At 40.3% G+C, this 19,935-nt stretch overlaps 1 protein-coding gene across 6 annotated transcripts in view; it reads right to left on the bottom strand.

Annotated features, from left to right (window-relative positions):
• The window catches only part of PBX1 (PBX homeobox 1), a 309,416-nt gene that overhangs the window by 47,367 nt on the left and 242,114 nt on the right, over positions 1 to 19,935 (bottom strand). For 4 of the 6 annotated variants that reach the window (XM_046681659.1, XM_046681657.1, XM_046681658.1 and 1 more), the window contains 2 exons: positions 17,953 to 18,065; positions 16,518 to 16,607 (listed from right to left, as the gene is read on the bottom strand). In XM_046681659.1, coding sequence (XP_046537615.1) covers positions 16,518 to 16,607; positions 17,953 to 18,065 — 203 coding nt within the window. The remainder of the gene's footprint in view (positions 1 to 16,517; positions 16,608 to 17,952; positions 18,066 to 19,935) is intronic. The other 2 variants (XM_046681663.1, XM_046681662.1) reach the window with 1 other exon arrangement.

Genomic DNA, 19,935 nt, shown 5'->3' with positions numbered 1-19,935 from the left:
CTCTATCAATTGTAACACCATCAGAGTGTGCCATCCTGCCAGCACCCAGTGCCACATGATTGAAGTGCACATGTAGGTCAACCCTGAGATCAAGATCTATTTTGGCACCTTCTTAGCTTCATCCTTTTCTAATTCATCTGTTGTGAAGGCACAGAATTAACAATGCCACGTAAGGCACCTGAGACACAGAGGATGGTTTTGGCTGAACCTTTCATAGCTCGTACAGGTTATGAGGTAGTGGACATTTTCAGGTTTAGGGCTGGGCTGCTTTCTTATTTCTGTTAAAAGTGCAAGTAGGACAGCTACACACAATGTTTCCGCATCCCACAGACTTCTGGGGTCCTTAGGTTAAATGCACATACAGGAAGTTAAAACTTAAAATTTGTTTTATTTAACTTTTCAGAGGCCAAGAAAAATAAGCTCAGCTTGATTTAGCTAAATAGAGGTGTCTTAGTGCAGAAAACTATTTATATCTGATTAAACATCCTCTATACTCAGACCAGCATAAACCAAAACCTATCCACACTTATACACATCCACACAGTGTACAACACACGTAATTTCCACATACTCTATGATATTTACGTAGAGCTAATAGATGTTCAGAAAATACTCATAGCACCCAAAGAATGTACACACACACACACACACACACAGACACACACAGATGCTACTTATCTACTTATACTGGAAAAGAGTAGCTGTATGAGACAACAGACAATTATATTTCCTCATATAGCCAAATCTGGATAATTCAAGCAAAGGATATTTCTTTTACTCTCAATATAAATTATCTGATTGGCTCATTCTACACAGACCCAAATTCTTCATCTTATTTTTATAACCTTTGACTTTGCTGAATGGCTGTTATTTACTCAGGGCACACACAGAGATTGTATGCACACCTTAATGATGAACAGTGGCTCTACACAGAACACACACACACAACTTGTGGTGTAAACCTTGAGGCTATTTACCATTGCACAGGAAGATAAAGCCCCTTCCACTTTTCTGACCATCCAAGAGACAGCAATTACCCCAGATTATCAGACCAACAATGACATGCCGCGTAAAGAGAGACACTGAGCCAACTCCGCATCCCAAAGACTGGCATATTCAAGTACACTTAGGACATTAATAGCAATTTACGTGCCATCACTGAGACAAAGCCACAAAGGCTCCGTTGGCAGCCTCTTATTTTGAAGCCTATTATTTGTGGGAGTTACAGGCTATAATCACAACAGAAACTTTCAAAACCCTTATCTTCCGTGACGCACCAAATCTATTTCAGAGCCATAATTGCTATGTCACCGGAGAGTTTGCTGCTTAATGCACTCAAATGCCATTTAGTGTTTGCAGGGTCATTACAGCTAACAGAAGAGGGGGGAGATATGGTGGGACGCAGTGGGGGAAATGCAGATAGAGAATGTTGAGGGGAATGTGCTAGAATGGGGCACTAGCCTCCATTGCACCTAATTTATTTATGGGAGCACATTGTTCTGAGAATTCTATCTACTGATGAAATGAGAGCAAGTGCTTGAAAACTGTCTATCTACTCAAAAGAATTCTGAATTCATTTGACACCATCCCAGAGATCTTCAGTGGATGCTGGGGGATACCCTCTTGTATTCCGGGATTCTCATCCAAGTAGAAGAGGGGGTTGATTTTTTAAATTTTTATTTTTTTCCTTTTGGATTATCCCAGAAGCCCCTGCAGTGGAAATCTTCCAGCTGTGCTGTGGGCTCAGGAGTCTGACTTGGCTTTTCTATATGTGTTCTGCTACAGAATGTGAAGGGCAGAGGGGAATGATGGTGAGATGTTAAAATTCAATAACCTAAAAGAATGTGCTATCTTACAGATGGTAAAGGAAGATACAAGGAGATTGACAGAGCATCCAAAATATGAGAAACCATCTAGTCACTCAAAAGACCATTTTCTAGACCAAAGGCTAGCTAAGGCCATAAGAAAACTTTTTAAATATATGTAGCTTTATTTCTTCAACCTGGCTATAACCTGGCCAAGGACATATTTGTAAACTCCTATTACTTAAGGTAATACTAGGCGTAGGGTAAATCTTCAAGGAAATTTTTTTTTTTTAAAGATTTTATTTTTTCCTTTTTCTCCCCAAAGCCCCCCAGTACATAGTTGTATATTCTTCGTTGTGGGTCCTTCTAGCTGTAGCTTGTGGGACGCTACCTCAGCGTGGTCTGATGAGCAGTGCCACGTCCGTGCCCAGGATTCGAACCAATGAAACACTGGGCCGCCTGCAGCGGAGCGCACAGACTTAACCACTCGGCCACGGGGCCAGCCCCTTCAAGGAAATTTTTGACTGAGTAATGTATCTCTTGGTTCTTCTAGAAAACTCTGATGTTCTATTTTATAGCCCTGAGTTTTTTCATAGACTAGAAGTATAGAAAACGTCAAGCTAATTCAGATTGCAAAGTTAATTTTTTTTTTTTAAGATCAATACCAGTATTACTTATAGATCTGTCTTTAGTTTCCTAGGATAATAATCCAGCTTTCAGAATAGACAGAATGAGACTTGGAGCCTTATTCCACATGATCCTTCCTCCATTCAGAAATAGAGTATTCTCTATTTTCTAAATCTTGGCCAAGTGTGGAATAGGAAAACATCCTTATTGTGTAAGAGTTTGTAGACATTAATAAGAAAAAGACAAACATTTCAAGAATACATATAAAAGACTAACAAACATATGAAAAATGGTCAATCTCATTAGTAATCAAAGAGATACAAATTAAATTAAGACAAAAATGTGACGGCATTTTATAATTTGATAATTGACAAAGACTGAAACACTGCTAAGGCATTGTTATTAAGGGTATGAGGAAATGGGAATGATCATAAACTGCTGGTGGTAACCAAAAATTAATAGAAGTTTCCAGGAGAAAAGTTTATAATATATCACAAAGGCCTTAGATTTGTTCCTCTCCTTTGATCCAGTAACTCCATTTCTAGGAATTATGCAAGGAAATAATAGAAAATATGTACTGAATTTTCTGTACTATGATGTTACCAGTGTTATTAATAATAGCAAAAAAAAAAAAAAAAAAGAAAGAAAACAGCTTAAATGTTCCCCAGTAGAGATTGATTAAATAAATTATGGACTTTCCCTATGACAGGCTCCTATGCAGTTATTAAAGTTATGTTTGAGAAGAATGTTTAATGACATGGAAAATATTCATAATATATTTTTAGTAAAATAAGTAGGTTACAAAATGATATGTTCGATATGATCATAACTATTCTGCACCCACACAAAACACACTTACACACAAATGTGAGAAGGCTGCAGAGTAAAAAGTTAGCAGTAATTTGCTTCTCTGATTTTCCTGCATTCTCCAAATTTTCTGCATTAAATTTTAATTCAGAATCAGAAAAAAAAAGTAAATGTAAAATTTAAACACAGCATAGGAAAGAAAGTCCACATCTAATTTCGGTCTTTGTTCTAAGTGTTTGAAAGGTCTTAGCCAACCTCCAGAGCTCACTGAAAAGAGAGACCACAATTAATGGTCAAATACAGGTCTGAAGAAGAAAGATGGAGGCACCCTTTTGCCTAGCGAAGAAAAAGTTAGCAAATGATTTCATAACTCTCTTCAAATACAATTACCTGTGAAGAGTGTTAATCAGTTGTTTTTCTCTTTCCACAAAAAATACGGTCAAAGGAAACAGGCTAAACATAGCAATCAGCTTAGACAAGATGAGAGTTGCTCAACAAAAGGCACTATATCTCCTTTTTATTTTCCCTAACGCCCAACACAATAACCGGTTAATAACAGATTCCAAGAAAATGCCTGCTGTTCGAATGCACTCATTCATCAAATGAGTGAATGAATGAATGAATGAATGGATGAAGTGTGGATCAAGCTCAAGTTCCAGAGACCACACCTGCTCTAGAAAAAAGTATGAGAAAGAGGAGAAACAGCAATAGATAGCTGGTCATTGAATATATAGACCCATAAAAGATTTCTGGCATGAGTTGGTGAAGATAATAGGATACTAGATATAGATAAGTTGGAGGTAAAAGATGAGTACCAGGTTCTGATAAATGAAAAGAAAAAAGCCATTCTCTTGTGGGAAAAACTCTCTGGACAACAGAAATACAAAAATCTGTTATGTTTATGGGGATTTTAGGCAGGCATAAAATCCAGCCACAAGTCTGGTTGCAGGTTTAAAAAAAAAAAAAGACAAAGAAAGAAAAGAAAAACCTCTTGACAACAGGTTCAAGTAGGTCACTTCAAAAAGCATACATTAAGCACCTACTATGTCCCAGGCTTGAAGTGAAGGCTGGGATACAAACCTAAGATCCTTCTCTTCAGAAACCAAGGGCCTAGAGAGGAAGTAAAGATAAGAATCAGAGAAGAACTCCCATTCCAGCCCAGTGCACTAAGCACTATGTAGGTACAGTCTGGAGGAACTAGGCAGTGCTTCCAAGGAGAAGGTAATTCCCAGCTGAGTCATGTAAAATGAGTAGAATTACGAGATGTTTGCCACTGTGTAGGTTCTGGGCTATGCATTCCATTGCTTGAGAATGTTTAATATTTTTCTATGCTTTTTTTGGTGAGGAAGATTTGCTGAGCCAACACCTGTTGCCAATATTTCTCTTTTCTTTTTGTCTCCCCAAAGCCCCAGTACATAGTTGTATATCCTAGTTGTATGTCACTCTAGTTCTTCCACATGGGATGCCACCTCATCACGGCTTGATGAGCAGTGTGTAGGTCCACGCCCAGGATCCGAATTGGTGAACCCTGGGCCGCCGAAGCGGAGTGCACAAACTTAAACACTCGGCCACTGGGCAAGCCTCGCTATCGCTTGAGAATCTTAACCACTAGGAATTGCCTCCAGCAAAGGCCAAGCTTACTAGGACAAGAGGGGGAGAGAACTGACATTTATAGTGCCAGGCACTTCCAGAACCTATGGTCTAGAGGTCTAGAGAGGAAGTACCAGGACAGGTACTTGGTGATTTTCAACAGCAAAAATAATCACACTAGACAGGAATGAAAATTGATGTCTGCAGGTCTATTTCTCTAACCTTTAGATTTGTTACTGTTCTTACGTTGTTCTGATGCCTAGTTCTAACCCCCTCTGAACTTTCGTTGTTCACATTTTTAAAATGCCCTAATTGTTTTAATAAACTTGAATTACATAACTTAATGCATATAAAGTGCCTAAGATGGGGAAAGTCAACAAGTGCTAGTTATTAATACAATTATTAAATGTCATTTTAGCCTGTTAATTTTCTATCCTTATTGTTTTTTAAGTTACTGCTTTATCCCACTTCCTTATTTTATTACTACTTGATCTGTTTTATAATCTTTGTATGTTCTTAGATGGAGTTATTTATTTTAACCACTCATCCTAGCTTATTTTATGTTTTTATTGTTCTATTTTTTTTTAATGAGTTAATGATAGGTTACATATTGTTCTCTTTAGTACTTGTGTGCTTGATTGCTTTTAACCTTCATTTTGCCATTTCACATGCAATTTTATCATTCTCTTGTGGTTTTTATCCTTCGATTGCCTGTAGTTCATTAGTACATTCTTTCGTCTCAATTCTCCGTTTTCCTTATTTCCTAGCTCTTTGTAATCTAACAGTTGTCACCATTTTTTCCTATTTAATTTTTTGGATTTTATTCATATTATATTTTCCCTGCACTGCGTTGCATTTATTCTTTTAAGTTATTAAAAATGCCAAGTGTCAACAAAGAGAAGGGACAGTCTTGGTAGAAGTCCTGGCCCCATGGAGCAAGGGTGGCTCTTTTTTATCCTTTTTGTTGGTCCAGGAGAGACTGTTACTTTTATAATTCATAGCCCAGTTTCTTAAATGCTAATCTTCCATCCTCTAAAAACCATTATTTAAAATGCCTATTAAATTAAGAGGCAAAATTTTCCTTTTCTTCCATTTTACTGTTCCCAGATTTAAAAAAAAATTAACCTCTACTGATATTTCGCACCTAGATTCCTGGAACAGTCTTGCCATCTATTTTAATGAACCACCAAATCTCTCCAAGAGATACTTGATCTAAAATCTCCACTCTCTCTTCTGTATAATCACTGGCTCCCTGGCTAAGTTGGTTACCCAAATATGACACAGTGGCAGTGTAGAGCAGGCTATACCCAGGAAGGAACTTTCTATGTAATTTTTAGATTTAATTTTAATAAAAGGAGTCTTAAGCCTTCTATATACCAAGCTGAAAGGATGCATAACATAACAGTCATAACTGAGTTTTTATAATTCTTTTCCATATCAACCAGGCTCCAAAACATTTATTACTAGGAAACATAACAGATTCTCTTACTGTAAGATTCTTGCCACTTGCCTTCCTTTAGCACAAGGACTAGCGGTTTACGGGTCCATCTGGATAAAAGGAAAGAATACAGGCTTTGGAGTTGAACTGACCTGGGCCCACAGCCTGGCTCTATCACTTACTGGCTATTTGATCTTGAGTAAGCTACTGAACCTCCCTGAGCCTCTGTTTTCTCATCCATAAAAGGGAGATGAGACTGTTGACAAAGACATTGGACTGTGTTAGAGCACTCACCAAATGTTAAGAGTTAGTATTCTTAGTACGGATATTGGTGGAAGCTCAAGTTATCCCCGGAAGTTAAGGCATACAATTAGTTGTGCTTTGTTCTTCCATCGCTCTAAAAGGGCACAGAGTGCTGAGTAGCACAGCTGGGTCTCTCCAGAACTCCCCAGCTCTGGTGAGAGAGGGGCCTGAAGCTTCCCTCATCACATCCTCATTCTCTTACAGAGCAGAGCATCCTCTTAGTCTACAGGTCGGCTGAGGATGGGCTTCCCCACTCCCATGACAGATCACTTCCCTAAGGTGAAATAAAGTACAATTTTAGACAGGTGTGTGATTTTGAAAAATAAGTTTGTATAAGTTTGAAGGAGGCTTCAGAAAATCAATTGACTTCAAGCTAAGGGACACTGGAGGAAAAAGGGGGAGAAACAACCAAAGATAAAGAGGGGAAATGTAATATCTTGCAAGTGAGGAGATCACATTATTATTTAATTTTCAAATATCATAGTTTCTATTTTTACATATTTCAAAAGTTTTTATGATGGAAAAGGGATACAAGTCCCTTTAAAAGCAGGCATATCAAGTCAGAACCTAAGGCAAGTGTAAAATAAACCATGTTATTCAATTTAAAATAGACTTTTGAGCTGAGTTTGGCTGTAAGACAGAGTGAGGGGGTGAGAGGCATCTAGGGGTTGCGGGGGAGGGACACATCTGACCAGATGGAAACAGACAGACTATCCTGTGGGTAACTGTGCTCTGTCCTTCTTCCCCTTCCTTCTTTTTTGTTCGCTTCTGTAAACTACAAGAAAGGAGGACACACAAGAAAGTAAAGGGTAGAAAACTTATACACAAGTGTATTACATTTGTCAAAGCTCAGAGAATGTACACTTAGGATCTGTACACTTAATTTGCAAAATTTTACCTCGAGAAAAAAAAACTGCAAACAAATATTGAACTCTAGTTAATGATACAAGACCAGGAGTATTTACTTAGGTCAAAGTGTACTGTGTACTATACACCTTTGTGTACTGCAATTTACTTTAAAATACATCAGAACGGTAAGATGGATTGATGGATGGATGGAAGGACGCAGATATGGATAGATATATGGGGAAGTCACTGGAGTAAAATATTAATGACAGAATCTAGGTGGTAGGTATACTGCTCTCACTGTAAAATTCTTTCCAATTTTCTATATGTTTGAAAAACTTCAAAATAAAACAGAAAATTTTAAACAAGTAGTATCCTTAATGCAAAGAAAGCAACATGATTCCTTATCTTCGGTAAATCCTAGATGACATTTAAAGGCCTTATCCACTAGAGCAGAGCTTTTCTAAGTTAATGTGCTTAGGAATCACCAGGGGATGTGGTTAAAATGCAGAATGTGATTTAAAAGCCTGAGTGGGGCCTGAGATCCTGCATTGGTCACAAGCTTCCAGGTGATGCCAACCACTGATGCTAATCTGTGGGCCACACGTTGAATAGAGCAGCAAGTCAGGGAGGAAGGAACAGCTAAGCAGGGGCTGCCAGCAAAGGCTTCGGTCACCTGGGAGATCTGAAACAGGGACCAGACTTCCTATAAGCCCCAAAGGGTTTTTAGGCATAAAGAAAGGATTCAAGATGAGTTCAAAGACCTGTCCTGCTTAGGCTTGAAAAATTATTAGGTTAGATGAATTCGTGGCTGATAGAGTTGGAAATTCCTGCAAACAGAACCATAATAAATGTAGGTATTTATGTGTTTATATTTTAAATATTCCTCCATATTATTTCATTGTATAAAGCATATTATTATACTAACCTGAGTTAACCTCTTGCAGATGGTTAATTTTTAATAAAGAGTTGTACTTATACTAGGAAAGGCTTATTTAAGCCGAAAGCATGCTTTTCTGTGTCCTATGTTAGGAAGTCTATTCTGTTTTCACAATATGGTCATAGCTCTAACACTATTATCCCATCTTTGCTGGCCATGAAATTACTGGCAGACCATCTAGAAGTGCACTGTCCAACATGTAGCCAGTAGCCACATGTGGCTATTTAAGTTTCAATTAATGCAAATTAGACAATTAAAAATTCATTTTCTTAGTCACACTAGCCACATTTCAAGTGCTCAACAGCCAGGTTGAGCTAATGTGGCTAATGGTTAATTTACGTAACAGCACTGAAATAGAACATTTCCATCAGTTTATAAAAAGTTCCTTTGGATAGCACAATTCTAGAAAGAAAGAATAGCTTTTGGCATAGTCACTTGCAAAATCTACAAAAGAATGGCAAATATCAATTCATCTTTATAAGCAATCTGTATATTTTTAGTTGATAGGAATACGATTATATATATGTAAATTCCTCTTAAAATGGTCATTCCCAAAATTCTTTAAAAATAATATGATATTGACTCTATTGGGTGGTGTGGTCCTTCCCTTTCAGAGAAGCAGAGGACTGAACCAGATAACTTCCCAGCCCTTCTAGCTTTCTGTTACTTTATGGAGTTCAAAAACCATGTCCTCTTGATATTTGCATTCACAGTGCTAGATATTAAATGGTTCTCAATAAACATCTGTGGAATAAAGCATTTATTCATTTATTTACTCATCTGGTTAGTTGTTCCAGACCAAAGTCAGTCTCAGCTTCTGCCTTATTTCTCTGTCAGATTGGAGAATATTTAGAGATATAAATATTAATATTTGGAGATATGAAATAGAATTTCCCCAAGTTCAAATGTAGCTAGAGATAAGTAGAGATTTAAAAAATGTACCACAATTTAAAATAACAATCAGGTTTTCTGAGAAAGAGGCCTAATATTTTATCGGAAAGCAAGCTTGTCCAAGAACGTGGAACTCCTTCTTAGCAGGCAAGAAGTGGCAAGGCTGGACCCAGCAAGAAGAGGGCCATCTGCAGAAATCAATGCTAACATTTCCCATGATTAGATTCAGCCGGTTTAGTTAGCTTAATATTTACAGAGGCCCACAGGGGCCATGCCACTTTCGGGAGCACCCACACCAAAAAACTGCCCTTTGGAGGTTGTGATTTTTTTTTTTTTTGTAGGGCAGAAGGCAGGACCAACTTGAGTCTGGAACAACTAACTTGATCCTAGTCCAAGGACAACATGGCTGCAGGGACAAACGTGGTCTGAACTGGGCAGGATGCTATCAAACACCAACTCCAATGAAAATAGCATGGCGTACATTGTCATCTCACAGATGGGAGAGAATCTTTCCAAAAATACAAATTTCTCTTTTATTTATAGCCATGAAGCATTTTCCCTCCTCTTTTATTTTCTTGGGAATGGAAAAACATCATGGTTTATAAGTATAATATGACACTGGAAGAGGCCTTGGCCATCATCTAGCTCAATTGTCCTTTTGAGAGTTGAGGGAACTGAGTCCTATCAAGGGAAAGTGACTTGTCCGCAGTCACACAGGCAGAAAGTGGCAGAAGTGGAATACGTGCACACATTTACATACCTACTCACACACACTATGAATGTGATAAAGGTTGGAGTGATCCTATCAGTAGGTTGGAGATCAACAAAATTCTTTGTGACTACTTCTACAAAGAGATAAGGAATCTCCACAAAAGGATGCTTCTTCTTCTTCTTCTTCTTATTATCATTACAAGTCCACAGTATGGCTGTGTGGTGAGTGGCAGGGGTAGATTTATCAGACTATTGCTTGTTGGTCTTGAATTCCTCTCTTCTGCTATATAACTTAATTTGAAATTCCCTCCTAAATTACAGAGTTGGTTGGCTCCCTTGTCCTAAGAGTCCAAGAACAGTAAACCTAATCCCAGACAAGGTGTTGAATGAGACCAAAAGATAAAATACATTCTGACTGGCATCAGGGTTTTATGTCATCTCAGTACAGGGTTTCCCCAACTTGACCCGGATATAATAGAACGTAGCCTCATTCCCCAAGGTCAAAATTGCTACTGATGACATATTTATTGAATAAATGAATGGATCCATGAATATATGAATATTCCATTGAATGATGTGGTCTCATTCATTTTCTGTACCTTTTAAGGGCTTTCACCTGGCAGCTGGGGAAAAACAATGGATTGCATACGAAATTATAATATTGAGATTTCTTTTTTCTTCTCCAACTATTGTGGGCTCAAAGACAATGCTTTGCTGGTCTCAAATGCTCAGTTGAGACAGTGCTAAGGTTGAAAGGTCTCATCATGTAAAAAGGTAAAGGGATTTACTGTTCCCCTTTGGCTCTGTCATAAAGGATAAGTCCATTTCTCTATTCCTGCTGCCTTCAAACCCTTCGGAGATTGGCCCACCATGTCCAGACTTGTTGGTTCTCCTCACTCCCTCTACCTCTCCAGCCTGGGGCTGTTCACCAGTCCCCAGCCACGGCACCAGAAGGTACCCAATGGCAACTAACTGAGGAATAGATCTGGATATGTTTTAATTCCTTCGAAATTCAAATTCAGCTTGGTAAAATAGAAGAATTAAAACTTCCTATAATTAAAGCGAGTTTTTAAAGATTTGCATATGAATTTTAATTATCACCCTCACTTCTCAGTCCTACAATTCCACATGTAGCAACATCTTATTAATGTATACTTTAAGTGGAAAGAGGCCTTTCGGAACTGTTTAAAGAAAAATTAAAATGATGGCATGTGGCCAACTATTACCATGTAATCTTGTGATATCCAAGTGCCTGAAATGTGTTTACTCAAATAGGATGCTATTTTTGTCCTGACAATTTATATTTTATTTATTTTCTTAGTAGATGTCCTTTTTTCCCCTTGCCTAATATGGGAGAAAAGAAAACCAAAATAAAAATCACACAAGTTATGGTTTACAAAGATAAAAGCTTCATCTCTATTTTTCCACTGCTATAATTATCACAAAGCAAAATTCATGAGATTTTTGTGTCATAAACTGACCTTAATGGCATTCTGCCTTTACAGAGAGAACACTAACTTTATTACACACTTTATTTCCATTTTCACTAAAACTTGAATAAGAACAATCTTATAGAGGTATCTATTTACATTTAAGATTGGCTGGAGTGAACTCACTCCCTTAACTCACATTGGAAAATAATTAAAAACGAATTGTTTCACCCCCAAAGAATAATGCTTTCTGTGACCACAAATCTCTGAAAGGTCAAAGGGAAAAGTTCATGTCATGCAGGCTCTTCCTCCTTCCCATTTAGGGCCTCAAGATACAATGGGAGGAAGCAACTGGGTGGGCGAGGAAGTATGGCAGACGGTGTTTCTAATGAAACAGTTTTCTGGAGAGCGCAGTCTACAGTTGAGTCTGGCGTCCCTCGAGCTAACAGTAAGACTCAAAGATTATACTTGTAGGACTCTAGAACTATGAGCTGAAAGGGACCTCAGAGCGTGCTTATCAGGTCAATATCACAGATGACGCAAAAATACAGAGGTGAAGCAACTTGTCAAAAGAAAAGCCACAAGAAGGATCCAAGTTTCCTGATTTCAAGTTGCTTCCGCGCTCCACCAGTTTCTCTCTGGAAGTTCCAGTCCCACATCTGGTAGAGACAGTAATGAGAACACCACTAGAAAGGATGCTATATTGCTACAGGTTTTGATAAGGGGCTTCTTTTAGGAAAGGAGGAGTTAAAGGATTCACAGGGATAATTCTCTCAGCAATATCATCACTATATAACTTCACATATTTAATGTTGATTTGAATCTTATTCTCAGAGAATCTGCATTGGCCAAAAAGTTTAAAAACTTTTTATAAAAAGGAAGACCTAAGAACCTTTTGAATTAAAAAGACCGTATATTTGTGGATTCGTAAAGCATGTAAAGTAAAAATCGTTACTGGATATTTTACAGCTGATATATAAGACATGGCTATTAGTCATTAAAGTGCATTTTTTAATTCAGTGGTATCTTTTTTTCTTTTTAAAGATTTTATTTTTTTCCTTTTTCTCCCCAAAGCCCCTTGGTACATAGTTGTATATTCTTCATTGTGGGTCCTTCTAGTTGTGGCATGTGGGATGCTGCCTCAGCGTGGTTTGATGAGCAGTGCCACATCCGTGCCCAGGATTCGAACCAACAAAACCCTGGGCTGCCTGCAGCGGAGCGCGCGAACTTAACCACTCGGCCACGGGACCAGCCCCAATTCAGTGGTATCTTAACTTCTCCTACCTGATTTATTCATTCAACAAACATGTTTAAAGCAACTAACATAGGCATTTTGGGAACGCATATACACATATTCAGGAGTGAAAGACACAAAGACTAATTAAGGATGTCAGTGCACATATCTATAATGTAAGGAAAGGACATGTGTGATAAAGTAGAGAGAAGAGGGAAGAAGGGCTAAGAAGACAGACAGCAAGGAGGAGCCGAACGTGGGAGAGTAAGTATGATTTTGAGAGTGGAGTGGGATGGGGGAGGTGGTATAGAAATGAAAGGACATTACTGTACGTGGCATGCAGGAGTGAATGTCGGGGGAAATGTGTGTAACCAGGTGAGGGGGAGCTGACCACATTGCCTGGCATCCAACGTTTATCTGGATGACAGGAGGATGAGTTGGAAGGACAAGCAGATTAGGGCCAGAGTATGGAAGATTCTGAACATCAACTTCAGGGTTTGAAATTGCTTAGGTGGGCAAGAGAGAGGCACTGATGATTTCTGGGCAAGGAATGACAAAATTCAGGAAGTATGTACAGGAGAAAGGAGAAACTAAAGGCAGTAACAGGAATTAGGAAATGATCACAATAGTCTAGCTCATGAACTATTTCTAGAACTAGGGTGATGGCAGTGGGACTGGAAAGGAAAGAATGGATGTGATAGCTAAGTGATCTTTAAGTATGTCTGATTGACAGAGAAGTGGAATAATCTCCCTCCATTACTTAGAGCCATACTAAACCTAGTGAGCACTGCCCGTTGTCATTTGAGAACACACAGTACTTAAGGAGGTATAATTTAACGCTCACCGAGCTAAGGAAGGGGGTCTTTAGGCCTTGAGTAACTCTATATCCTTTTCAAAAGCGTATCTTTCCATCAGAAGAGAGAAAAAGTGACAACTGTGTCCAAACCTATCCTCACCAGGAACTACCTACTGTGAAAACTGCTCACACAAGAGGAGAAAAAAAGGTCAAATTAGAAAGTTATCACTTATAACATTTCATACTGCATTCATGTGGAACGATTTATGCTTTGCCCAGCCCTTTCCTACTTATTTTCTCATTTTCCCTAAAGCAGCCCTTGAGGTATTAAGGGTGGGAATTACCGGCCCCTTTTTATAAAAGAGCGGTTTAATAACTGCCTGTGGACACACAAGAGTTACCAGGACCAGAGCCTCCCAACTCTTACCACTACACCTTGCAACGCCATCGCTACGTAGTCTTAGTTAAAGGCAAGTGGTCCGAACTTTATGGGATTTAAAGTAGACACTAGTTGGACATGATATGGGTGCTGTGAAAACCCAGCCGGGGGAGTGGATGAAGGCTGCCCAGAAAATGTCCTCCACTGAATGAAACACAATCCAGAGCCCAGCTGGGAATTCCACTGCTGCCTTGGGTTTAGAAATTGTTTATTTTTATTTCTTGGCTCGAACCTTTCATTCCTGTCCTTGCCACTTCTTGTCTCCCTCCTTTTCTCTCTCTTTCTTCTCCTAGCAGCCAGAGCCCCAGGCTGCACATACACACGTCTCAGTGTCTAAGACCACTCTCTAAAAATACATCTCACTCTGACAAGCTGAGTCTCCTGCAGGTGGCACAATTTAAAATTGATACCAAAGGAATAGATCATATCATGATCAGCCTTTGATTCATTTACCCTGCATATTAAAGACCCAGAAATAAAATAAACACAGTTCACAGGGAAAAAATTCATGCAAAATGAGAGACTCTTTCAAGTGACATTTTGAAGCCCAGTTTTTGTAGTGGGCTCATGTAATCAGATATAATTGTCTGCACATGTTTGGTTACACTATTTCAGAAATGATTCCCAGCCCATCAGATGACGTCAAAGGAGTCGATGTCGACCTCCCAGAGTCCGAGGGCTGCTCTCTTCTGTGCTTCCCAATTAGGAAAGAAAGATGTCAAAGAGCAGAACTGCCAACCTCACTTCCTGCCTGGTCACGTAGACTTTCTTCAGTTCTCCTTTTGCACGTGTGCCATATTCTCGTTCCACACTCTTGTACTTTCCTCATGTTCCTCTCTTCCGCTTATACTCAGAGCAAAGCTTTCTCTGGAAAAATCTATCTTAGATCTCAAAAAGATTCAGGAAATGCATAAATGTATATGTGCTTGAACCCACACACACAAACACAGAGCAACTTCATCCATTTGGAATCCATTTCTGAAAACAAACTTCTCTACCATGGTATGCTGTATTTCTCTAAGGAAGCTGCTGGCAAGTCATCCACTAATATGGAAATAATAATTAGTATTAATAGCATAAGCACAAGAAGGGAAGAATGGCTCTGCTCTGGAAATTCTAGAAAAGTGACATGATTGCCCAGAGTATGTTTAATAAGGATAGCTTTGACCGCCCTGCTCCCCACCAGAGAGGGACTTGATAAAATACCATATAAACTCAGAGGGGATTCTGCTCAAAGAAGGTAGAAAATAAACAATTCCTAATTGGAAGGGGCCTTAAAAGTCACCAAGCAACCTGGTGCTCAACTCCTTTCCACAACATCCTTACCTAGTAGCTAGCCAAACCATGTCTGAATGCTCCAATGATGGCTAATTCTTGACTTCCAGAGGCAGCCAATCCCTTCTTTGGACAACTGTGAGAGAGGCCCATCAAATGTTGAAGGGAAATGTGTTTCTCTGAATCTTCTCCTTACTGATCCTATCCTACTCCCTTTAGATACATCATTTATGATGACTCTAATCCCTCTCACAGAGGACAGCATGTCTAAAACTATTATGTACCATCAACTCTTCCCTTTTATGGGCTAAGAATTCCTAATTCCTTCATCCATTCTTCATCTGATGAAACAGTTGGTATTCTACTGATTTCTTCTAGTCTGACTATTGTCTTGTAGGATTTGACCAGTGCAGAGGTAAGGGAGCCATCACCTCCTTCCTTGCTGACACTATACCTCAATTAGTATCAACTAGGATTACATTAATACATCATGCCTACCTTTCCTTCTTTCCATCCCCAATTTATTTTAATCATAACAACAGAAACAAACAACAAAAAATCATCACCATCAACCAACCATAGTTTTCTTTAATAGCTCTGAGCCAAGAGTTCTACTGGAGCCTCTTGTGACCTCTAAAAGCCCAGAAAATCACCCCTGATCTAAAGAACAGCCTCCTTTTCCAGGCTGCCCTCTTGTCCCAGCTTGCTGTCACCGCTGCTGAGATAGCGGACGATTGATCTGAGAAATCAAGTTGGATTGCTGTCCCAAATCTACACTCGGTTCTCCTTGTGTCTGTCTGATCGATTTCACTCTATGCGACATAGCTTGTCGCTATGAATTTTCATGCTAGTCAGAAGCCGCCAGCGCACCCAAGAACAAATAGAAGATGGTCTGCACCCCTCCCCATCCCTTCAACATACCCAGCCTCTGTGTTAATTTTTCTTTTTAATCATCCTTACACGGATCGAAGAAAGGTATTTTTTTTTTTTTTTTGATCACAGACCTGGATGTAATGGATTTTTGGCTACTGGTTTTCCTCTCCAAGTTCCCAGGTCCCAGCTTGTGGTGACATTTCCTACCACTGTTGTACTAGGTGTCACCTGTTTAGCAGCTCCTCTCAGCTGAACGCATGTGGCCGCAGGTGCCATGCAAACACTGATTGTGTCTGACAGCCCTAGACGCCAGCTGCCTGCATGAAGCCTGCCCAATCGCCACTTTTTTGTGGGTAGATGCTGCCGATGGCATGACTGATACAGAAACAAGAAACTAGGTGACCGTAAAGCTAAGATAAGTCCTACTAAGTGGCATTCTGAGCCCTGTGGCTTTGAAATAATTGGTAGTGATAGAATAAAAACAAAGGGTGGGGGGAGCCTTGTTTTCTTACACTGATGCCCTGTGGACTGTACATCTGACTGGCTGCGAGTCCGTCACTGTATCCTCCTGTCTGGCTGATAACATGGCGAAGGGTATCCACCTAAACAGATGAACAACAAGAGAGGACATTAGTCAGGGAGATGCATGGAAAGGAAGGCAGATCATCATCACAGAGGCTACCATTTGGGCATGCCAAATTAATGCAATCATTTTGGAGATATTCTTCCTGGTAAAGGGTCCATCAGGAGGAGGCTGGGCCTCCTCTATATGCCAAATCCATTATCCTTTCTGAGTTTAGTAAGCAAGATAGCAAAATGGTAAAAGAAAGCTGGGACTCCCAACACTGAAACTAATTCAATAATGCTGCATGAAATGGCAGGGACTGGGGTGATGGAGGGGGTTAAGAGGACAGAGTGAAGGAATGCTCCCTTCCTTACAGATCATCCTATATAGCTTCTCCTTTGCTGGGTATCCTGTAAAAGTCCAGGTTTTGTTTAGAGGGGCTAGGGCAGCCACCTCACAGAGAGAGCATTATGTGACTAACACTTTGTCTTTTAGAGGACTTAAATGATGACCAGTTGTTTAGTCACTTGACCAAAGTCTGACCATATCTCCTCAAACTTGTTTCCAGGCAATGTTTGTTTAGCAAGGGGCTGAATCACTGACCAGCTGGTCCATTCCAGGCATGTAGTACTTCCTGTTCCACATGCATGGTGGGAAACCAGATGGACATGGCTTAGAACTTTCCTAGTAATTCTGACCCGGAGCATCCTTTATCCTGTCACATCAGTCTCCATGCTGATGGTAGGATGGCTTCCTTCAGGAGTGAAGTGAAGTGTAGTGAAGGCGAGCTGCTTACTAAGGAGCACTGAGGATTTACACCACACGACTTGATTTTTGCTTCCCAATATGGTCTTAGACTCATCACCAGAAACCCAATCCCTTGACCTCAAGGATGACTGAGAAGATGAGTTTAGTCAACTTGGTTGGGTGTTTTTAAAGATTAAAATGAAAACGTGAGATACTAAGGTATTTGCCTACTCATTAATTACCTCCATATTGGGCAAATAGCGAGTGTGGGAAACCAACGAACAAGAGGGACGCGTGGAAAGTGAGACAGTGGACGGAACTCCTTCTCCCTTTCCCTTTAGTGAACCAAGAATATGCTGGTTCTACTTGCCTGATAGGCCTCGGTCACCTCACCCTGTGCTTACTACTTACTCCCCTCCTGCCTTCCTAGTGCGACTGACAAGCCAAAGCCAAATGCATTCACAAAGTGTGGACGAGATTCCCCACGATAATGGTTGTCTTTGTTTTAGTTTGGTTGTTGGTAAGGTTTTGTTTCTACATTCTCTCTCTCTGGACAGAAGCAGGAAGTGCCAATACAACTGAGGGCTCTTAGACTCTAATGCATTCACCTGGTGGCACATTGGCTGGGTCCCTACCTGTGATTGCACGTTGGCTCCAACCTGGGCCCCTTGGTAAGAATCCCCATTGAGTGACTGCACGCTCATGAACAAATCTCCAGAGTTTGACATGTTAAAAGAACTGGAAGAACCTGGAAAGGAAAGAGTGAGGCACCTGAATCACAGAAAGGAAAAGGCTCAACCCCCGCAACTAACGGCCAAGAGGAAGGATGACATGCAAAGCAACTCCCCCAAATAAAAACTAAAATAAAAATAACATCCACAGAGTCTGGTTAGTAGCATGAAGAACAGAGCAAGCAATAAAGGGTGCATATCATTCATGTTATGTGAAGCCACATGACTGCAAGTTGCCAAGAGGACTGCTTCCCCTTAGCAACTTCAAGCTGAGACAGGGAACATCTATTGTTCTCAACTTAGTCTGTTTGAATTGGAGACAGTCTCCCGACCTAGGATCTCTCCTTGATGCCTCTAAGATTCTAGGGTTGGCCAGGGGACCACAAGCTGGTTAGCTGGAGAATACGGGCTGGTCAAGAATACTTCTGCCACCACGATGGAGCACATGAGCTATTCAGCTGGATTCTAAATAAGCTATTGCCAAACTCATCTACTCTCACATCAGGGGTAGCCCCCGGGTGGGGAGTGCATGAAGGCAATGCCACACATTAGGGCCAGCCCTGTGATATGAGTCCACTGACATTCCTGATTTCTAGAAAGAAGGTGAAGTTCCTTGCTGGGTGGCAAACAGCCCAAGGGAGCCTTGAGGACTTCAAGAATACGTGAGAATGATATACTCTTCTCTGCCACCGGCCATCAGGGAGGAAGATGAAACAGAATCATGGGCCAGGAATTCTCAAGCATGCATGAAATATGAAATGCTGATAATAATAATAATAATAATAATAATAATAATAATAAAAGTGGGCCACAAGAAGAGCAGTTAACCGTCTGCTCTCACCTCCCAGAGATGGAATCTTCTCCCAGAGTTAGCCTTTAGGCACCACCCAGCTTCCACTGGCTCCATTGTGGTAAATCTAACCCACCCTCAACTAAACGCAAGGGTGTGGAAAAGCTTAATATTATTCTGAAGTCATCGTGCAGCTCAGCGCATTAGGAAAGAAAGCTCAACGTGCAAGGTTTGGTTAAAACATGACGTTAGCCTGGAAAAGGAGAGACCTTAGGGACCCAGGTCAGTTCCACTCTACTATTTCCAACCCTATACTGCTTAAATTGCACTCTTGCCCTCATATTCTGAGACAGCCATCATCTGTGTGGAATCGCCCAACAATGATTCATGGCTCAGCTCTGACACTTTCTTTTCTCCTAAGATGGGGATCTGTGCTCTCCTAGAGAGCTTCCTACTCCTCATGAAGAGCTGCACCTAAGCAGAAGACGAGGCTCTTTTTTCCGCATAGAAGGACCACTTAACTGGCAATGAATTCTATACTCTGTCACTCTGCTCTATGCTTAACTATTCAGAGCATTCTGATACTTCAAAGGCAAGAGCCATTTAGAGGAACCAAATGATTTACTGGAGGACAATTAACTTGAGGACAACCTCAAGTTAAGACACATCTCCATTTTTCTTTCTTCATTGGGAAGTTCATCCATATGCAAGCAAGGAGCTAACTGTTTCGCTATGTAAACGGATCCTCCACTCTCACTCCCTTCTTGTGGGAAAGAGGGGATGCTCTCTTTGGGGGTGTGGATGACTTAAGCACCATCCAAAGAACTATGACATCTCCATAGCTCTGCAACATGTCCTGTCTCATCGGGCACACATTTCTCTGTTTAGGAATTAGAAAAGTGGGTCTTAGGCAAAATAGGCACAGAATTTGACCAGGTGTGGCTTATACCCAGTCAGTGGGGCAGTTAATTTGGCCTGGAACTTCCTTCCATTAATGTGGTACAGATCTTCCAAAGAGTACCCCCCAACATGTGGGTGAAGCAGCGGGCAGCACAGATCACATTCTCATGTTAGATATATAATACTCAGGCCTCTAG

Source organism: Equus quagga, chromosome 13 (genome assembly GCF_021613505.1).
Source record: "Equus quagga isolate Etosha38 chromosome 13, UCLA_HA_Equagga_1.0, whole genome shotgun sequence".
In the NCBI taxonomy this organism is placed as follows: Eukaryota; Metazoa; Chordata; class Mammalia; order Perissodactyla; family Equidae; genus Equus; species Equus quagga.
This window is presented reverse-complemented; position numbering and strand designations above follow the sequence as displayed.